The 19,639-nt window shown below is 36.1% G+C and overlaps 1 protein-coding gene across 8 annotated transcripts in view; it reads left to right on the plus strand.

Moving 5' to 3' along the window:
• The window catches only part of PREPL (prolyl endopeptidase-like), a 40,565-nt gene that overhangs the window by 12,614 nt on the left and 8,312 nt on the right, over positions 1 to 19,639 (plus strand). For 6 of the 8 annotated variants that reach the window (XM_021708654.1, XM_008050228.1, XM_021708653.1 and 3 more), the window contains 7 exons: positions 1,938 to 2,060; positions 3,662 to 3,728; positions 4,271 to 4,477; positions 5,689 to 5,824; positions 11,448 to 11,664; positions 12,265 to 12,450; positions 17,218 to 17,415. In XM_021708654.1, coding sequence (XP_021564329.1) covers positions 1,938 to 2,060; positions 3,662 to 3,728; positions 4,271 to 4,477; positions 5,689 to 5,824; positions 11,448 to 11,664; positions 12,265 to 12,450; positions 17,218 to 17,415 — 1,134 coding nt within the window. The remainder of the gene's footprint in view (positions 1 to 1,937; positions 2,061 to 3,661; positions 3,729 to 4,270; positions 4,478 to 5,688; positions 5,825 to 11,447; positions 11,665 to 12,264; positions 12,451 to 17,217; positions 17,416 to 19,639) is intronic. The other 2 variants (XM_021708655.1, XM_021708657.1) reach the window with 1 other exon arrangement.

The raw sequence follows: 19,639 nt of genomic DNA on the forward strand, positions 1-19,639 counted from the left end.
AATCCTACTTACATTTCATTAAGGCAGTCAAAAACCCTATTGCTTTCAGAGTTAATTTTGGTTCAGGTAAGCTCATTTTATTCAGGATTTGTGGCACAGAAGAAAATTAATCAGGAAAGTGAAGTATAGATTTAACTAAGAGGACTAGTATTGGGCCCAACTCTGTTGCCTTTAGCTTTGTGGTAGCCATGGCTCTCAGTTAAAACAAGTATTTATAGGAAATAAAACCCAGCTCCATGACCTGCTGTAAGCACCAGGCTGCTTGAGAGAGGTATTTCTCACAGCTATCCTGACTCTCTTTTAAAAGTTTTCATAGGGTATACAGAACAGACAAGCCTACATCTAGAAATGAAAAGGCAGCTCCTATTGCTTTATTATATATTATAGTTTCAGATTTCTATTAATCTTCTGACTTATAATTTAATGTTTATTTTGGTTGATATGAAAGGATTATTGATATGCCTGTTATGCCTCACTACTCTAAAGATCATGCATAGATTTTTTCAGAATGCTTCAAAAATGAATGAAAAATCAACATATAAGCCTCCAGTATTTGGTCTTCAAATAATTACTCAAAAAATTAGCTATATGGGGCGTAGTAGCACACACCTCTAGTCCCAGCCATTTGGAAGGCTGAGTCAGGAGGATTGCTTGAGTCCAGGATTTTAAGACCAGCCTGAGCAACATACTGAGACCTTGTCTCTTAGGGGGAAAAAAAAAATTATTACTATATGGTTGGAAATAGAGGCTGAATGACTGAGACTACCATAACTACCAGTATTGCTATTAATAATTTGAATTTAATTCAAATCATAACACATCCCAAAATGCCTTAAAAGGAAGCATTTGTGAAAGTGATTATTTTCCATTTAATTTGAGTTGTTTTCCTATTATCTTTAATTTTAGATTGTAAGCTCTTTGTAACATAAACTATATTTATAACTTGCATTCTCTTCAACGTTGATAAAGTATCATGGACATCCTTGTGCAATAAATATTTTCCAGCTGTTGGAAATCCTTACCAAAAACTTAGTGCTGTCTTTGGCAAGAATTTCTGTACAGTTGTCATCTTTGGCAGAGCGCCAAAGTTGAAAACCTTGGCCAGAATTATTTTGCCTAAACAAGGCAAATTCCAGGGAGTGTTGAATTATTGAACACTTTTTAAATTTGGCAACTAAGTTTTTGCCTTATCCAAATTTTAATGATTTATATGATATTTGTTTGCCAGACTAAAGCTCTCAGCTTATTAGATACTCCTAGTAAGACAGTGAGTGCTTATTTATCTCTATTCATGTTCATTGATTTTTCCATTGTTCTTGTCCATAAAATGAATATATTATTTTTCCTTAAACTGAAGCTTTGTTTTATAAGTCATTAACTCACTTTTTGATGTGATAAACTGTTCTGTTTTAGGGGTTACTTATCCCCACAAGAGAAGAAAGTTATGGTTAATGAAGTAGGAAAAATGTATTAACTCTGACTGGGAATAAAGTAATTGTGAACATTTTTTAGTAAAGATGATGTCTTCCTATTCTTTTGATATTTCCTTCCCTTTAGGAGGTACTTCACTACTTATAAAATTGAAGACTTTTTTTCTGCCTGTCTTTCCTGACTATTAAATACATAAAAATGCATGGAATTGTCTTTTCTCCTTAATTTTATATAAATCTTTCCCATAGTATTTCTGAACATCTGTTTAAAATAATAGTATAGCCATCAGTTGTATACCTTATTTTCTTTGTTTGCATTTTTTAAATGAAGAGTTTTTTATGCGCTTAAGAAAGAACAATTAAAATCTGCAAAATGCATATTATTTTATAGGTGTTGACCTAACATTGTAACTCTTGCATGAAACAGAAATAAGAATTCTCTCTAAAAAGTAAAAGTTTTTCTCCCTAGTTTGAAATATTTTAATCATACCAATAAAACTTTTTCAGGATCTTCTGCCTGTTAAACAAGAAAACGAAAAATCTCTCCCAGAAAACATGGATGCCTTTGAAAAAGTGAGAGCAAAATTGGAAACACAACCACAAGAAGAATATGAAATCATCAATGCAGAGGTAGGTTAGCTCATATCTTTAAAAAAAAAAATTGGTATTACCAATCAAGATGCAAATGAGATGCTTTGTGATTTATAGACATAATCCTACATCAAAATTATATTGCTGTTGGCCTTTAAAATATGCTGAAAAACTTTAAAGTATAAAGAATATGCAGTGTGTGATCCTTAAAATAAGTTTAGGGATCAAAAACTAAAATGAATTTCCAAGTTTAATATATTAGTTCTGGTTTTGGGGAATAACCATTTATGATTTAAAGTTTTGTTAAGGCAGTTTTTCTTTCTTGAAAAACTTGCCCATGGCAGGTCTTTCTGCCATGAATCTTCTTTTTCCCTTCTCTTCTTCCCACCAATAAACTCTGCAATTTAAAACTTCAAAAATAAATAAATTAATACAAATTTATTAAATGATTCCAAGGAAAAGTTCAAATGAAGCTAACACATATTTCTTTATTTGGAAAACATTTGATTGCTCTGTCTACATTTTTTTTTTTTTTTTTTGAGTTGGAGTCTCACTTTTATTGCCCAGGCTGGAGTGCACTGGCATGCTCACGGCCATGGCAGCCTCAACCTGCTGGGCTTATGTGATCCTTCTGCCTCAGCCTTGCAGGTAGCTGGAATTATGGACACACACCACCATGCCTGGCTAGTTTTTGTGCTTTGTTGTAGAGACGAGATCTCACCAAGTTGCCCAGGCAGGTCTCAAACCCTCAGACTCAGGCAGTCCTCTCGCCTCGGCTTCCCTAAGTGCTGGGATAAAAAGAATTCACCTTAAGTAGTGTAATACCATGGTAGTCAAGTATCTGTTTTATATTTATAAATATTCAATTGAAATGGATTCAACATACATGTTGAAGATTTTTCAATAAGGTTGGAAAATAGAACTACAAATTATAAGTGAAAATCACATACATAGTAGAATGGAAGTAGCAGTAGATTAAAAATCAGGAGCTCCAGATTCAAATTATACCACTACCTAGCAGATAATTAATGTGTCTTAAGCCACTAAAATGATATCACTTAATAGTCACATTTAATATATAGATGTTGGACAAGAGCACTAGTCATCTATTGGTGATATTCATTGTCTTAACAGAGGATGAGACACTTTGTGTAAAATCAAATCAAGTCTGTGTACGGTTGATAGTGACAGCATATTTTAAAGGAAAGAATCGCAGTTACTGACTGAGTTTTCAGGCTAGCCTGTGTCACAGTTTCCTCATCTGTATCACTTTGGATTTCCTTAAAGATGCCACTTGATTTCTGTTAACTGAATTCCAATACATAGGTGTCAGATGTTTCCAAAATATAGTTGAAGTGGTTTGGACAGTCATGAGAACTGTACACCTTTTGTTACACCTTTTCTTTATTGCCTCCTGCATTTATTTATTACAAACCTCTCCAGTGATTATGAATATATGAAAACCGAATCTTGCCAATGATATTGCAAAAAGTGGTCCATTTTGTATTTCATATTTATTTACTCATATACTTCCGATTTGCTTTTTATAAGAGATTTCATTTCTTCTTTATCTTGAATAGTCATACCATTACAAGTTTAAGTTATTATTTAATAAATCATTTCTTTATTTTTGTTGTCAGATTAAACATGGTGGTTTCGTTTATTATCAAGAAGGTTGCTGTTTGGTTCGTTCCAAAGATGAAGAAGGTACACCAAGTTTTTCCTTTGAACATGCTCTTATGTTTAGATTTCTCATTATTAATTTTTCAAAGGTATGGAAAATACTTACTTGAAGATTATTCCTGAATTTTTATTTTTTTAATATCTAGGTGTGTGTGATATATAGTTAAGAGCTTGGTGGGGAAATGTAGATGGGACCTAGCATTTTTTTAGCATCTGCTGTGTCTCAGGCACTATGCTAGGCACTTTACATATATTATTCAATGTCATTTATATTCTTTTGCTTTCTAGGTTCTATGTGGTTTATATGATTCAAAGTAGACTATAGCAGTATTTAATAATATCTCATAGGTTGGTGCATAGAATAATAATGAATAGCAAATTGATAATATTAAATAACTGATGCCAGTTTATGTGTAAGTCAATCACCATTCATTGTTGAATGAAGCCAAAATATGACCTCTTATAGAATAGGAATGCTAATTTAAAACATTGAAAGACAGCTTACATTTCATTGAAATATAAGTACATCTTGTGGAATTATTGCTTTTATATTTTTCTTTATGCAGCAGACAATGATAATTATGAAGTTTTATTCAATTTGGAGAAACTTAAATTAGACCAGCCCTTCATTGATTGTATCAGAGTTGCTCCGGATGAAAAATATGTGGCTGCCAAGATAAGAACCGAGGATTCTGAAGCATCTACCTGTGTAGTTGTGAAGCTCTGTGATCAACCTGTAATGGAGGCTTCTTTTCCAAATGTGTCTAGTTTTGGTAAGCTACCAACCAAAAAAGTTTTCTGTGTCGAAAAGGCAACAACAGTATAAGAGAATCACCTATACTTTTGAATTTTTTTTTTTTTTGCCTTTGCAAATGAAGGAAAAGATGAGTGTCTGATCCATTTATACCTGTGTAATTCCAATGGGCTTCCAGAGACCTTCCCTTCTTTAATTATTTATCTCAATAGATAATTCTGAAATAATTGCTCATGTTTTAAAAGAGTTATAGTCAGTGTCCAAGTTGTACAGTGTATTTTGATGTATCAGCAATTCTTTCCCAACTTATTTAGAATAAATTTTTGTACATAGGTTGTATCTTAACACTTAATTCAACTTTAAACTTGAATATGCTTTCTTAAATTTCATGTTATCTTATAGAGCTATTATAGCAAATTGCCCAAAGTAATTACCAAGGAACTCTGGATTGTTCAACTAACTTACTCATCAGTGGAAGTGGTAACATTTTAAATAATAGAATTAATTTTAAATTTTATTATTTATTGAGTGATATATATGTTCATAATTTGTCCTCTCTTTACATTTTCTGTCCTTATTTTCTCCATTGTTTAGCTAAATGCTTTTGCAGTGCATTTAAACTAAACCCTAAATAATGAACTCCGAGACATGCATTTTGTCCATTTTAATCTCTAAAATCAGGTTGCATATTATACAATGGCAACTTACAATCACTGTCAGCCAGGTGGCAGTCATGATGTAATTGTGTACAAACTTCCATTGATAGTTTCTGGTGTGATCAAGAACCAGCTTTAAAATGTATTTAGTCATTGGAGATACCCTGTGGCTTGTAAGCAGACTGAAAAAATTTAGGCATGAGAGAAAGATTCAGTATTTTTTCAGACTTAAAGTTTCAAGTTGTGGATTTGCACATAATTCATCTCTTGAAAGCAAATGTGACTTTACCAATGTGTCTCTTATATATTGAACATTTAGCTCTTGTTTGGAAACTTGAGTAATCTGAGACTGATAACTACTTGAAAACTGGGAACTGTTGTAATAGTGTTTTATTCTCTGAGAAACTATCTGACTTGCATTTAACACAGGTTAGGTACTGTCAAAACTATGATCAATTTCCTGGGATACACTTGCATATCTCTTCTCTTTGGCACTCAAAGTTAGAACATGATGTGTCTTTTTGTTAACTGTATGTAGGTGATTGTGTGTAATTCTTTCCTTACTTTATTTCAGAATGGGTAAAGGATGAAGAAGATGAAGATGTTTTGTTCTACACCTTCCAGAGGAACCTTCGCTGTCATGACGTATATCGAGCAACTTTTGGTGATAACAAACGTAATGAACGTTTTTACACAGAAAAAGACCCAAGGTACTAGAATGATGCAATTAAATTTTTCTCAAGAATATTTCTCCAGTTTTTAAAGTGCTGACCTTGGTGAACTTAAAATGTTAATAATGATTGGAACCAAGTATAATGAGGCTAAGATGGTCATCCCTTAATTAGTTGTTTGTGTTCAAAATTAGATTACAGGTATGAGGATGGTCTAATATTAAATTTTTTAATTGCTTTTCTTTGAGCCATGATACCCATTGGTCTTTACAATTTACTTTTCCCAGTATTTTGGTAGCTCTCTCTTAAAACTAATTCTCTCTAATTCCTTATAATCTGTAGGACTCATGTCTTATATTACCACTTAACCAGGCTTGGGAGGAAATGATAGGAAATTTGTGTGGCAAAATCCCTTGACACTTACTGAGATATGCTTTTCCAAGTGTTTTATGAAAAACCCTAATACCAGTGTCCTATCACGTTATACGTCATTTAGCTGTATAGTTGGGATGATGTCTGAATAAATTTTGTAGAAAAAATGGAATTAACTCCATAACTGTGATAGTGAAGTTGATACCCAAAACAAGAAAACTAATATTTTATGAAAATCTGAGAAATGAAAAATACCTTAAAGAAAATCTTGAGGCCATATGCAGTAGCTTGTACCTGTAATCTCAGCAATTTGGGATGCCAAGGCAGTAGTTTGAGACCAGCCTGGGCAACATAGCAAGACCCCGTCTCTATAAAAAAAATCAAAAAATTAGCCAGGTGTGGTGGTGCATGCCTATAATCCCAGTTATTCAGGAGGCTGAGGTAGGAGGATCTCTTGAGCCCAGCCGGTCAAGGCTGCAGTGAATCATGATCATGCCATTGTACTCCAGCCTGGGTGACAGAGTGAGACCCCAACTCAAAAAAAAAAAAAAGAAAATCTTGTACAATCTTCAGTTTATATTAAGAAAGAAGGCCTGAAGAAATGACATTATTTCAGTCCATAGAACTAATCCACAGGTAAAGTTCACCAAATTTATCTGCCTCTGTTAGCCTAGTTCTATATACCTAATTTTGAAAAACTATTGTTACAAATATGACCAGAAAGCGCCCCCACCATCCAGGTACTTCACCTACTTTGTTTTCAGGACTTTAGTAGATTTGGTCATTGTCTATTTGAGATTAGTATGCCTCCAAAAATCTTGGTAGTGAAAAATGCCTGCTTTTCTGTTCTTAATTAGTACTTTTTGAATATTAATTCTTCCATTTTCAAATATTTCCAAAGTCATTTAATTCACACCTTCTAAGGAGAGCGATATTACGATTCTAAAGGGAAAGGTCGAGACAGAATTGAAAGACTTGATCTTTAAATCACGAAAAACAACCTCTACAGAAAAATTTTTTTCTTGTGCTGTTCACTGTACAATTTGCAACATGGTACTATCACTTGGGACCAGAAACAGGACTAAATTAGGAAAGCCCAGGAAGTGGTCTGGTCACTGAAGGTTCTAGGGATCCAAACCCCAAAGATCCCAGTGTGGCAGACCCAGAGTAGCCCTGAATGTGTTAAGCTGCACCAAACACTTGATATCTTAGAGAGTTCAAGTAAGAGGATTTTAGGAGTACATCTTTAACTTTTTTAGAAACTAGTCTGCTGAAGTCCACAGACAGTTAAATAGTTTTTTGTTGTTGTGGGTTTTTTTGGGGTTTTTTTTGAGTTGGAGTCTCACTCTGTCGCTCAGACTGGAGTGCAGTGGCCGCTCCCGGCCACCGCAGCCTCGACCCGCTGGGCTCTGGCGATCCTTCCGCCTCAGCCTTCCGAGTAGCTGGAATTACAGGCATGCACTACCACGCCCGGCTGATTTTTTGATTTATTGTAGAGATGAGGTCTCGCCAAGTTGCCCAGGTGGGTCTTGAACCCACGGGCTCAGGCAATCCGCTCACCTCGGCCTCCCAAAGCGCTGGGATTACAGGCTGAGCCACCAAGCCCGGCCAAGAGTTAACAGGAACTCTATAGCTAGTAAGTAGCAAAACAGGAGCCTTCTGACTCTTCCTCTACCTTTCTTCCTTTGTGGTAGAACCTGAATCCCCATGTAAAAAATGGAGTTAGCTTGGAATGACTTCTAGTCTGTCTGGCAAATGCTTCTAGTCCTATTTCTTCCACATATTGTCTGGTTGATCTTGGATAAGACATTCTAGTTCAGTTTCTGTATGCTGAAATGCTTGATCTAGTAATGCTTTAAGATTGAATAATGACATTCATATATTGACTCCACATGTCTTCCAGAATTTATTTCATGGTTCCAGGCCTCTTTCATACTTTAAAGTATAGCTCTCTGTAGATATATTTATGCAAATCAAATGTTTATGCAAAGTATTTTAAGCTTATCACTTACATATTCAAATAATACTGCAGAATGGAAAGTTGGAGTTTGCTACCCATGCGAACATATCTGTAAACAGTACAATTAAGAAGAAAGACACGTTTAATTATTTAAAAAACTGAAATTTTGTGAATTACAACATGGTCCTTTCATGTAAAGTCACGAAGACAACCTAGAACTGCTGGACTGTAAACAGACTGAGTCTCTTTCACCTTCGCATTAATAAGCAGGGTGCCAGTTCTGTGTTGTTGCTATTAATCAATGCCTATTGCCTGGGTAAATGGTGTACTTAGGTCAGTTTCTGTCTTTCAAACTAAACCCTCTAGTCCAGTGATGACTGTGGAACACCTTTTACCCATTGAATTCTTAGCCAGATTGAGAATAATTTAAATAATGTGTTGCTACTAAATTGTAAATTAAAACTAACTCAAAAATGTATTATTATGCGAGGTGAAAAATATGAGTATTTGATATGATGTCAACTGTGTATCAGGAAATAAAAGATTCATTTCAAAAAGATTGAAAGGAAATATACCCAAAGTACTAACAGTAGGTTTTTTCCTACTTTTTTTCTTTTTATATTAAGCATTATTTTTACAATCGGGAAAATAAATTTTAAGTTTAAAAATAAGTATCAATAGAAATGAATGGAGCAAAGAATTAGCCTCCAGTTCTTTGCATTCCTTGTCTTCTCTAAGACACATTTTACTATAGAAGCACTTGAGTTTTCACTTCCCTTAACCACTATCTACCAAGTAACTGACCAAGTAATTTATCGTTTGATTTGTCATCACCAAACAAAAACAAATAAAAATAGCAAAGAAAGTGCTGATAATAAAGGGTACAGTAGGGTCAAACTTAGCCTACAATTGTATATTAAAACATATGATGGCCGGGCTCGATGGCTCAGCCTGTAATCCCACACCTTTGGGAGCCTGAAGTGAGTGGATTGCCTGAGCCCATGGGTTTGAGACCCGCCTGGGCAGCGAGACCTCTTCTCTACAATAAATAAATAAATGAATGAATGAATGAATAAATAAATAAATCAGCCGGGCATGGTAGCGCCTGCCTGTAATTCCGGCTACTTTGAAGGCTGAGGCGGAAGGATCGCTGGAGCCCAGCAGGTCAAGGCTGCGGTGGCTGGGAGCGGCCCCTGCACTCCAGTCTGGGCGACAGAGTGAGACTCCAACTCAAAAAAAACAAAAATATGATGATAAAACAGTTAAAATAATACAAATTGATAGATAAAGAATAGTGACCAGAATAGATAACTCTAAAACAGACCCTAGTATGTATGAAAACGTAGGTGAGAAAAGAGGTATCACAAACTAATGAATAATGAATGGTTATTATTTTATACTGCTGTGGACAATACTGTTTGGAAAAAATCATTTTCATCATTTCACATGTCAGCATGCATTCCTAAGAGAATTAAAGAATCTCCTGAGAAAAATAAAACCACTTTCTAAAATTAGATGAAAATGTAAGTATTTTACTCAGTTTGGTTTAAATATTTTTAAAACAGAGAATCAGTCTAAGAAATTACAAAAGGTAGTACCAGCCTTGATTACCTTGTAAAATATTAAACTCTTAAGTCAAATGCTGTTGTAAACAAATAAGAAAGTATTTTCAAGAAAAAGACAAGTTAATATTCTTAATTTGTAAGAGCTGTTTACATACCAGTAATTTAAACTACCAAGTTTAAAATGGACACAGACTTTTCTCACACACACACACACACACACACACACACACACACACACACACACAAAATACACCTGGCAAATAAACATGGTAATGTAATTTAATACAGAAGAAATTTTACCAAAATATAAGTGGTTTTTATCTCAGGTAGCAGCATTTGGGGTTATTATTCTTCTTTACATTTTTCAGTATAAATTACTTTTATAATAAGGAAAAATTATAAATATAACATTTAAACCCACTCAGTATGTCAATATGAATTAGTATAATGCTCTTAGGATATAATTTGGTTATATTTACCAAGTTATAAAAATACTTTTTATTGCTAAATTAGTATTTATATTGTTAAGTATTTATATTGTTGAGGAAGGCATATTCATGTATACATATTCATATAGGTAATAATATATGTGTATATTCTATATTTTAATGAAATATTAAAATTTAAATTTTTTTTTTTTTTTTTTTTGAGTTGGAGTCTTACTCTGTCGCCCAGACTGGAGTGCAGTGGCCGCTCCCGGCCACCGCAGCCTCCACCTGCTGGGCTCTGGCGATCCTTCCACCTCAACCTTCCAAGTAGCCTGAATTACAGGCATGCGCTACCACACCCGGCTGATTTTTTGATTTATTGTAGAGATGAGGTCTCACTGCCCAGGTGGGTCTCGAACCCGCAGGCTCAGGCAATCCACTCACCTCAGCCTCCCAAAGGCGGGGGATTACAGGCTGAGCCACCGAGCCCAGCTAATTTAAATTTTTAAGAATTATGATAATTCAACCTGATATAATATTAGGTGGCCATTAAAAATAATAATCATAACTTTTTATTAATGTAAGAGGAATATTGATATTATTTGAAATAAGAAATGCAGAATTCAAAATTGTATCTATATTACAATTACATCTATTTAAAGACATGCATGAAATAAATAAGCCTTAGAAGGAAAAGTAGAAAAGTTAAAACAGTTATGTTAATTTTTAAAATGTGTTAAGTTAGTGAAATTATGAGAGTTTTTCTTTCTATTTTGTCATAAAAACTGGGTGGGAGAAAGAAAAAGAAATCTAGGATGCATACAGAGAAAAAGCAAAATAAGAAAAATTTATGTCCCTTTTCTTCCCTATTATTTTGTATCTCCTCTAGAAAGTTTATTTTCTCTTCTCAGCAAAAAGTTCTATTATCTGTTGTTATGATTAAACGAAAGATGACATCTGTAGTTTACCTTGAAATGCATCCAAATAAAGATGGATTAATGGATGCACAGATGTGTAATAAAAGAAACAGCAAAATGTGAACAATGATAGTATCTAGATGGTGAGCTTATGGGTGTTCACTTTACAGCTCTTTCAACTTTCTATATGCTTGAAAAACATAAAATGTTAAACATAAATGATTTTGAATGCCTTGGGGAGAAAACTAGAAAAATAATAGCCAATTGTTAAATTTACAAGCATTACTCACTAAGGAACTATTTTTGTTTTCTATCTGCATTGCAAATTAATACGTATACTGGCCACCTCTGAAATACTGTCTTAAGATAGTGTGCATCTGAAATTTACTGGGATCTCATGTTTCTTTGTCCCTCTCCTAGCTTCTTTGTTTTCCTTTATCTTACGAAAGACAGTCGTTTCCTCACCATAAATATTATGAACAAGACCACTTCTGAAGTGTGGTTGATAGATGGCTCGAGCCCTTGGGATCCACCAGTACTTATCCAGAAGCGAATACATGGTGTTCTTTACTATGTTGAACACAGAGATGATGAATTATACATCCTCACTAATGTTGGAGAGCCTACAGAGTTTAAGGTAACCCTGAATTCTTCTAGTCTTCTGGGCTGTTAAGAAGTGGCATAATTCCATCAACATTTCTTGTTCTAAGAGTTTATTGTTTTGTAAACTGATGCTACCTTCCTAAGCATAACCAATCCCATTTCTCTTCCCTTGGTGCTGATGCCTCTACATATTTTAATTATGCCTAAAAAGGTTAATAAATGAAACATTGTATGATTATATGTTATCAAAGTCAAACTTAGTGGCTTAAAAAGAGCAAACTTTATACTTCTTGATTTTTGAGTTGGCAGTTTACATTGATCTCAGCTAGGCATTTCTGCTGCTTAGCTAGGCTCACTAATGTATCCATGGTTAGCTGGCTGTCAATGCCCTCACTTGAGTATCTGTTGGTTGGCTGTCAGCTAAGCACTGGATCATACTATCTCACCGCACAGCAGACTAACCTGGGCTCATTCATGTGGTGATAGTGACACTTTATCCCTGATACAGTCTGTTCCTTCAGGTCTGCATAAACTAGTGAAGACTAATATGGTCTAATTTTCAGTGATTTCACATCTAGATGCCGGAGCCTTGATGTTTTGTTACCTAGATCTCTTCAAACTTTGTTCCATGCAGCTAATGAGAACAGCAGATGATGCTCCTGCAATTATGAATTGGGATTTATTTTTCACAATGAAGAGAAATACCAAAGTTGTAGACTTGGACATGTTTAAGGATCACTGTGTTCTGTTCCTGAAGCATAGCAATCTTCTTTATGTTAATGTGATTGGTCTGGCTGATGACTCAGTTCGATCTCTAAAGGTATGTCTAATTTTAAAAGATAATGCTATTAATCAAAATACATATGTAGTTTGACTTAACAGAACATCACATTTTTAATAATAACTGTTCTTCTTCAGAGGAATTTAATTTAAATAGAATTTAGCATACTGGCTCACTATCTGATTTGGAGATTGCTTTTAGAATTATTAGAGGACCTTGCTTTAATGCAGTTTTACTTAAAATACTGTCTTACAGCATGGACTTCAGAAGTAGAGTTAAGGGCCATTATATTTCTCTTTCTCCATAGCTGTATATTTCAAGTCTCTCTACAACTTTTAAGTGTAGCAATCACTCAAGCCAACTTAACAGTTAGTGCCTAATCACTAACTGCTGCTTCCCTACCTCACATCCCCAGTAGAGACAGTCGTCATACTCACCGTGCTTCGGCCCCTGCATGCTTGTGTCTGTATCATCTTCTCTTTGCTTGTTTTTTTTTTTTTTTTGAATTGGAGTCTCACTCTGTCGCCCAGACCGGAGTGCAGTGGCCGCTCCCAGCCACCGCAGCCTCAACCTGCTGGGCTCTGGCGATCCTTCCGCCTCAGCCTTCCAAGTAGCCGGAATTTCAGGCATGCGCTACCACGCCCGGCTGATTTTTTGATTTATTGTAGAGATGAGGTCTCGCTGCCCAGGCGGGTCTCGAACCCGCGAGCTCAGGCAATCCACTCAACTCAGCCTCCCAAAGGCGCGGGATTACAGGCTGAGCCACCGAGCCTGGCTGCTTGTTTTTTTACCCATGGAGGTGAGAGGGGGATGAACTTTTTTTTCAGTGTAGGTGTGGCAGTGGTCTCCAGAGCAGCACAAAGGGATGATGGTGGCAGGGCTGCCTGGGAGGCTGACTAGATAATACTGCCTGTAGCTACCAGGAAAAATAATCTGCTTTCACCAGTGAACTTGCTAAAATTGGTGAATAGCAACCTTATTGCCCAGTTTTAAAGTAGCCTTAACATAAGAACTAAGTTAGCAGGTACTGAAGAGAAGAAGGTCTCCGTTTTGCTTGATAGGAAAAGAGTTATTGAGCCAGTTGATCAATGAGCAACATAAATCCTCCCTGACTCCAGTATTGCCAAAATTCCTATTAAAATGCAATTCCAGTCAGCCCAGTGGCTATTTATCGAACTTCTGTGTGCTAAATACTATATTGGGCATTATGGAGTGGAATGGTGGTAGGGCCTGAAGGAGGATCACTGTATCTAAGATTAGACTAGTACCCAAAGGTTCAGTATCATGTGGATCTTTAAAAGTGGTTTCAAAAATATAACATGGGCGGCAAGGCTCAGAGAAGAAGGTGGCTCAGGAAAGCTTTAGGTGAAGTTGGTTGAATTTGAACCAAAGAAGACGGATAGGATTTTGACAGGTAGGGAAGGATGTGATATTCCAGGATGAGAAAGTCTTCAAACGAAGCTCGATGCTGAAGACCTTCAAAAAATGCTAAGGAACTGCTAATAATGCTATTTTATTGAAGCAGAATTACGTTTCTGGAGGATGAAGCTATGATTTGACTTTTTTTGACTGGCAGTATGAGGAATTTATGCATAAATTATGAAGGGGACTATTTGAAGTTTTTGAGGAGGAGAATGGTTTGAGTGGAGCAGCCTTCATGACGTTTTGTGGCAGCCATATTAGGGGAGACTGAACCAAAAAGAGATAAGGGGCAGGGAGACAGTTTCAAGAGTGTTATGCTGGTATACATAAATAATAAAAGCCTAAAGACAATTGGAATTCTCCAGCTACTTCCTAAAATCAGACTATCAGATGTAATGTCCAGTCTCTTAGAACATTATAATAGGTATCCTAAAAACGATGATGATTGACTTCAAGGATTTTCTTATTGTCTTCTGGTGGATTCAAAGTATTTCTTTTCACATGTTAATTAATGCCAAAATCAGACATCTTCCATGGAGAATCTGGCATAGGGCCATATTTGTAGTCTATATGAATGTAGGGATGGGAGAGAATATGTACTTTCTAGCAATGCATTTATTACCACAAAATTCTAGGTCAAGAAAATTAGGAATGTCATACAGACTTTGCTGTAATATGATTTGATTTCTAAGTAAATGTAACCTTTTATACTTTTGTAAGTATTCTTATTTTAAAGATATGCCTCAGTTTCCATGACTGTAGCTTTCATTAGAACAAACATCATGTCTTTAATTTATTCTATATCCTCTCTCTTCATTTCCTTACCCTTCCCAAACTATAGTACTGAGTATGCCTTGTATAATATTTTAAGTCATCATCAAATGGAATCAAATACTATGTAATATACCAAGTTAATACCTGGTATATAACAAAGAGAATCTTTTAGATCAAACCTTTTCGTTGAACCTGGATAACATTGAGTAATAGCCATAGACAGTGCCATACACAAAAGATGAAACTTTAAACTGTGAATGTGTTATATAGTATTCTTGTATATAACATCTCTGCCTTGTGGTCACTTGACTGAAAGATATTTTAAAACTCAGTTACAGCAATATACCTGTACAACCCTTTGCATACTTGCCGCTTATCTTCTGTCCTTATGTCATCAGTCTTTTTTGGTAACATTTTTTCCAGAAAAAGAAGTTATGATATTCAGTTGTTAATGATATTTAATGTAAACAAATTGGGACTTTTTTGCTCGGTGCCAACATCAGTTTTTTTGCTTTTTGGTTTTTTTTGTTTGTTTGTTTTTTGTTTTTTTGGGTTTCTTTTTTGAGTTGGAGTCTTACTCTTTCGCCCAGATTGGAGTGCAGTGGCCGCTCCCGGCCACCGCAGCCTTGACCTGCTGGACTCCGGCGATCCTTCCGCCTCAACCTTCCAAGTAGTTAGAATTACAGGTGCGTGCTACCACACCCAGCTAATTTTTTGATTTATTGTAGAGATGAGGTCTCGCCAAGTTTCCCGGGCGGGTCTTGAACCTGCGAGCTCAGGCAGTCCACTCACCTCAGACTCCCAAGGCACGAGATTACAAGCTGAGCCACCGAGCCTGGCTTGCTTTTTGTTTTTTTTAATTCTTAAATTATTTTTCTTGGAATCTCAGATCTAGGTCAGCAGCTAATATAAGTTTTATTTATAGGAGAAATCTGCATACCCAACATAATTTTCTTTCAGCATGTATGTCTTGCTCATTTTTTCAATGAAATGTCTATAGTTTGCTGGAAGAGTGCTGAAGCTGAATCTATTTCTGTTAAGTATCTAAGGAATGTCTTCCTGTCCCTGGCTAACTTAATCTTGGGTGTTGTCCATTAGTGTACACAGATACACTACAGGCTTATCTCCATAGGAAATGTGGCTTAAGATATCCTTGAGATAGTTAACATTTCTGCATCAGCTGCTCATAGCCTTGGAACAGTTTTTGTTATGATTAAAACTTTAACATTGGTCCCATTAGTTTTAGAAAAACACTCGAAAGACTTTTTGTTTTACTGGAACCACTTGGTCTAAAGCTACAGACAGCTTATCACATGGAAACTACCCTGATATTTCACCAAAAGTTAGAAAAATGTGTGCTTCTGTGGGCTAAGGAACCCAGGCCCTTACTCTGAGGCCTGGTTATGGAGTTTGTCGCTATGCTTCTTTTTTTCCCTCTCAGGTCTCAGTTTGCTCACTTGCAATTATACTACCAGATTTCTCAACTTGTATGTTTACATTTTTCTCTCCAGTTATAGATTCCACTTAAATAGGCAAATAATTCTTAAAGTAATGCTCAGTCTCATAAATGAAACAAGGAACTCTGAGAGACATGTTGCAAGTATGTCCCTAACTAGTATTTCACGAAAACAGAGCCTTTGGATTAACTAGAAGAAATGTTCTCAAGGCATAGGCTCTTTGGCACTAGCTTCTGCAGGTGAAATGATGGACTCTATGCACACATCCCCCATCCACACTTTTCAATAGTGCCCACCAGAGATGTCGGCACGCCTCTGATTTTCTGAGGAATTTGCTCTTTCTACAATTACTCAGGAAAAGAAAGGCAATTTTCTTTGAACGTTAGGACGCTCAGTACCACTTCTAGCACTCTGTCAACCTGCTTACTAGAGTTCTGTAAGAGGTGTGAGAGGAATGTTAGTGGAAGGCTTGAAGCTGGACCCTGCTGCTCTAAGAGAATAAATTTTGATTCCTTTCCTTTTTCTTAAAGTTAAGAATCGTACACATAATAGCTGTGAGTCTCTCAGAGTAGATGTGCCAGGAAAGGTTTTGTTCTGCACAATGGTTAGCCTAGGAGCTGAAGTTAGAAACAAATTGTAAATGCTTTAGTGCTGCTGAGCCCGTTTGTAGCCCCGGAATAATAACTGTCATCACTGTGGCTGTCTAGGCAGCAGGGTAAAGGACTGGTGGGTAAATTATTAAAAACACGTGCATGTGAGAGATTTCATGTTCTGTGAGATGGAGATCTTGGGAATGTCGCTGGGTTCTGGAATTACTACTTGATTTGCTTTTATTCTTAACCATTTCACTATTTCATTGCCTGAGCTCATACCCCAAAATAAACTTTATGTTAAAGGCAATTTTATGTAAATCTAGAATCATGATAAGGCATTGTCCTATATTTTTCTCATTGCTCATTAATGTAGGATTTTGTCTGTTTTTTACTTGAAATATATTTTGTTGTGATAAAGTAATCCTCAAGTGAGGCATCATATGGTAACAGAAAGGAGGTAAACTAGATGTCTACATCATATTGTTTGGGGCCATCTCAGAAATTTAATTAATGACACTTAGTATGTACATAAAAAGTAAAAATATCTTTTATTTCTTTAGCTCCCTCCCTGGGCCTGTGGATTCATAATGGACACAAGTTCTGACCCAAAGAACTGCCCCTTTCAGCTTTGCTCTCCAATACGCCCCCCAAAATATTACACCTACAAGTTTGCAGAGGGCAAACTGTTTGAGGAAACTGGGCATGAAGACCCAATCATAAAGACTAGTCGTGTTTTACGTCTGGAAGCTAAAAGCAAGGTAGGTAGTAATAGGTCTTTGCAATCTCCACTTTCAGCTTTTGTTTACTAAAAGCATTCTATTTGTCAGACAATGTGCAGTTGCTGGGGTTACATTAGCACATGGGGTTACATTCACAGATTCCTAACATAATTCCCTTAGGCCACAGTAAGTCCCAGATTATTTTAGAGGTCTTACTGTGAATTTTTTTTAACTTTAATACTCATCTGTTTATTTTAACATGGATTCGAAAATTTATACCTAATACATCAAGAATCACGTAAATCTAGAATCACATATCGTTTATGTCTGAATTTTAAAAGTTGACTTAAGAAAAAATTAAGTAAATAGAGTTGGTATGCTGTTGTGGCAAAAATTGGGAAGGTGGTAAACAGTTGACTACAGTGAACTAGACCAATGCAGTCCCTGCCCTGTGGAGCTTCCATCTAACAAGGAAGATGACCAATGCTGAAGGAGTCATCGCTAATATGCTGATTGCTAAGACATAATGAGGACAGTGGAAGCATATGGCGAGGGACCTTACCTAGTCTGGAGACATCAGGAAAGGCTTCTCCAAGGAATTGATGACTCAGGTAAAACCTCTAGGATTAAGCTAGAGAGGATACAAGAGTTTCCATTTTGTAGAGCAGCCCTGAATTTGAGAGAGATGGTACAATTCAAGAAGCATGAAGGAGGCCAGTGTCATCAAAATAGAGTAAAAGAGGGAAGATTGACAGGGGAAGGAGTGGAGAGACGTGAGATATAGGAAAGAAAATAACAGATATTCATATTCCAGGTATACTCAGTATACAGAATCTACACATTTGTACAGTGGGAAACAAATTAGTGTATAACTGTAGCCTTGAATTTTAGGACTTTTCAGACTTTAGCATATCATGCGTCAGATATTTTTCACATGCGCTGACAATGAATTGTAACACAAGCCATTATTATTAATTTCTTTATTGAATTCATTGATTTTTTTTTAATGTCTTTAAGTAAATATTAATATTATTTTCATATTACAAAAGCAGTACACACTTGTTAGAACAAATGCAAAAATATAGAATGTATAAAATGTAAATCACTACTATACCATTTGCTCGCTGTGCCTCTTAGAATAATCATTGTTAGCCATTTAGTGTATCACCTTCCATATTTTTGTCAACAAAATACAAATTTTTAGGTTTTGTTTCGTTTTATAAACACGAAATTATACCAATCTACCAAAATGTTGTAATTATTTACACTAAATGGAAAGAACGATTATGCTGTGTTCCTGGAGAGCCTTGGAGAGCCATGTTCTGAAATTCTTCATGTACTAGGGGAGAAGGGAAGCACCTGCTAAGTGAAGCACCTGTACCTTTCTACAGGTGTTTTTGCACTGCTGGCAACCTTGGATCCAGCCATTACAGGACCAGCTACCATTTTCACCTCTTCCTTTCACAAGTTTTCAACAAGCGAATTTTTCTGATTGTATAATTGAAGTTGAGGAAGAGGCAAGGGGGTAAAAGATCAAGATTGTTTTATAGAATTTAATCTACTTAAAGTTTTATAAGGGTAAATCTTACTGAGAAGTGAAAATCCATTTATGCTCTCATAACAAGCAGAGTATGATAAAGAATAGTGAGAGGAGAATTTCCTTCTTATATGATAACACTCTGATGTCTCCATTTATTTTGCCTCAAAGTGAAGTTTTCAAGATGAGAATGAAAAAAATATGGAGAGTGATTTGGTCATATTATTTTATTTATGTAATAGAATGCTATTTCATTAGTTTAAGCCAGGTAAGACCCAACTTTTTTACCTTTTTTTAATGAATGGAAGATCAGAAGTAGTTTTTTTATTTGTCCAGAGAGTACCTAGTTTCAGTCAACTGGGGTTGTTGAGTTTGAGCTACATCGGGATGACCTAAAGGTAATTTAAATGTTAAAACTAATAAAACTTGCGTAGGCCAGGCTTGGGGGCTCAGCCTGTAATCCCAGCACTTTGGGAGGCCAAGGCGAGTGGATTGCCTGAGCCCATGGATTCAAGACCCGCCCAGGCAACTTGGCAACACCTCATCTCTACAATCAATCAAAAATTAACTGGGCGTGGTAGCGTGCACCTGTAGTTCGGCTACTTGGAAGGCTGAGGTGGAAGGGTTGCCAGAGCCCAGCAGGTCGTGGCTGCAGTGGCCGGCAGCGTGCCACTGCACTCCAGCCTGGGGGACAGAGTGAGACTCCAACTCAATTAAAAAATTTTA

This window comes from Carlito syrichta, unplaced genomic scaffold, assembly GCF_000164805.1.
Source record: "Carlito syrichta isolate Samal-C Ts95f unplaced genomic scaffold, Tarsius_syrichta-2.0.1 Scaffold143284, whole genome shotgun sequence".
NCBI classification, from domain to species: domain Eukaryota; kingdom Metazoa; phylum Chordata; class Mammalia; order Primates; family Tarsiidae; genus Carlito; species Carlito syrichta.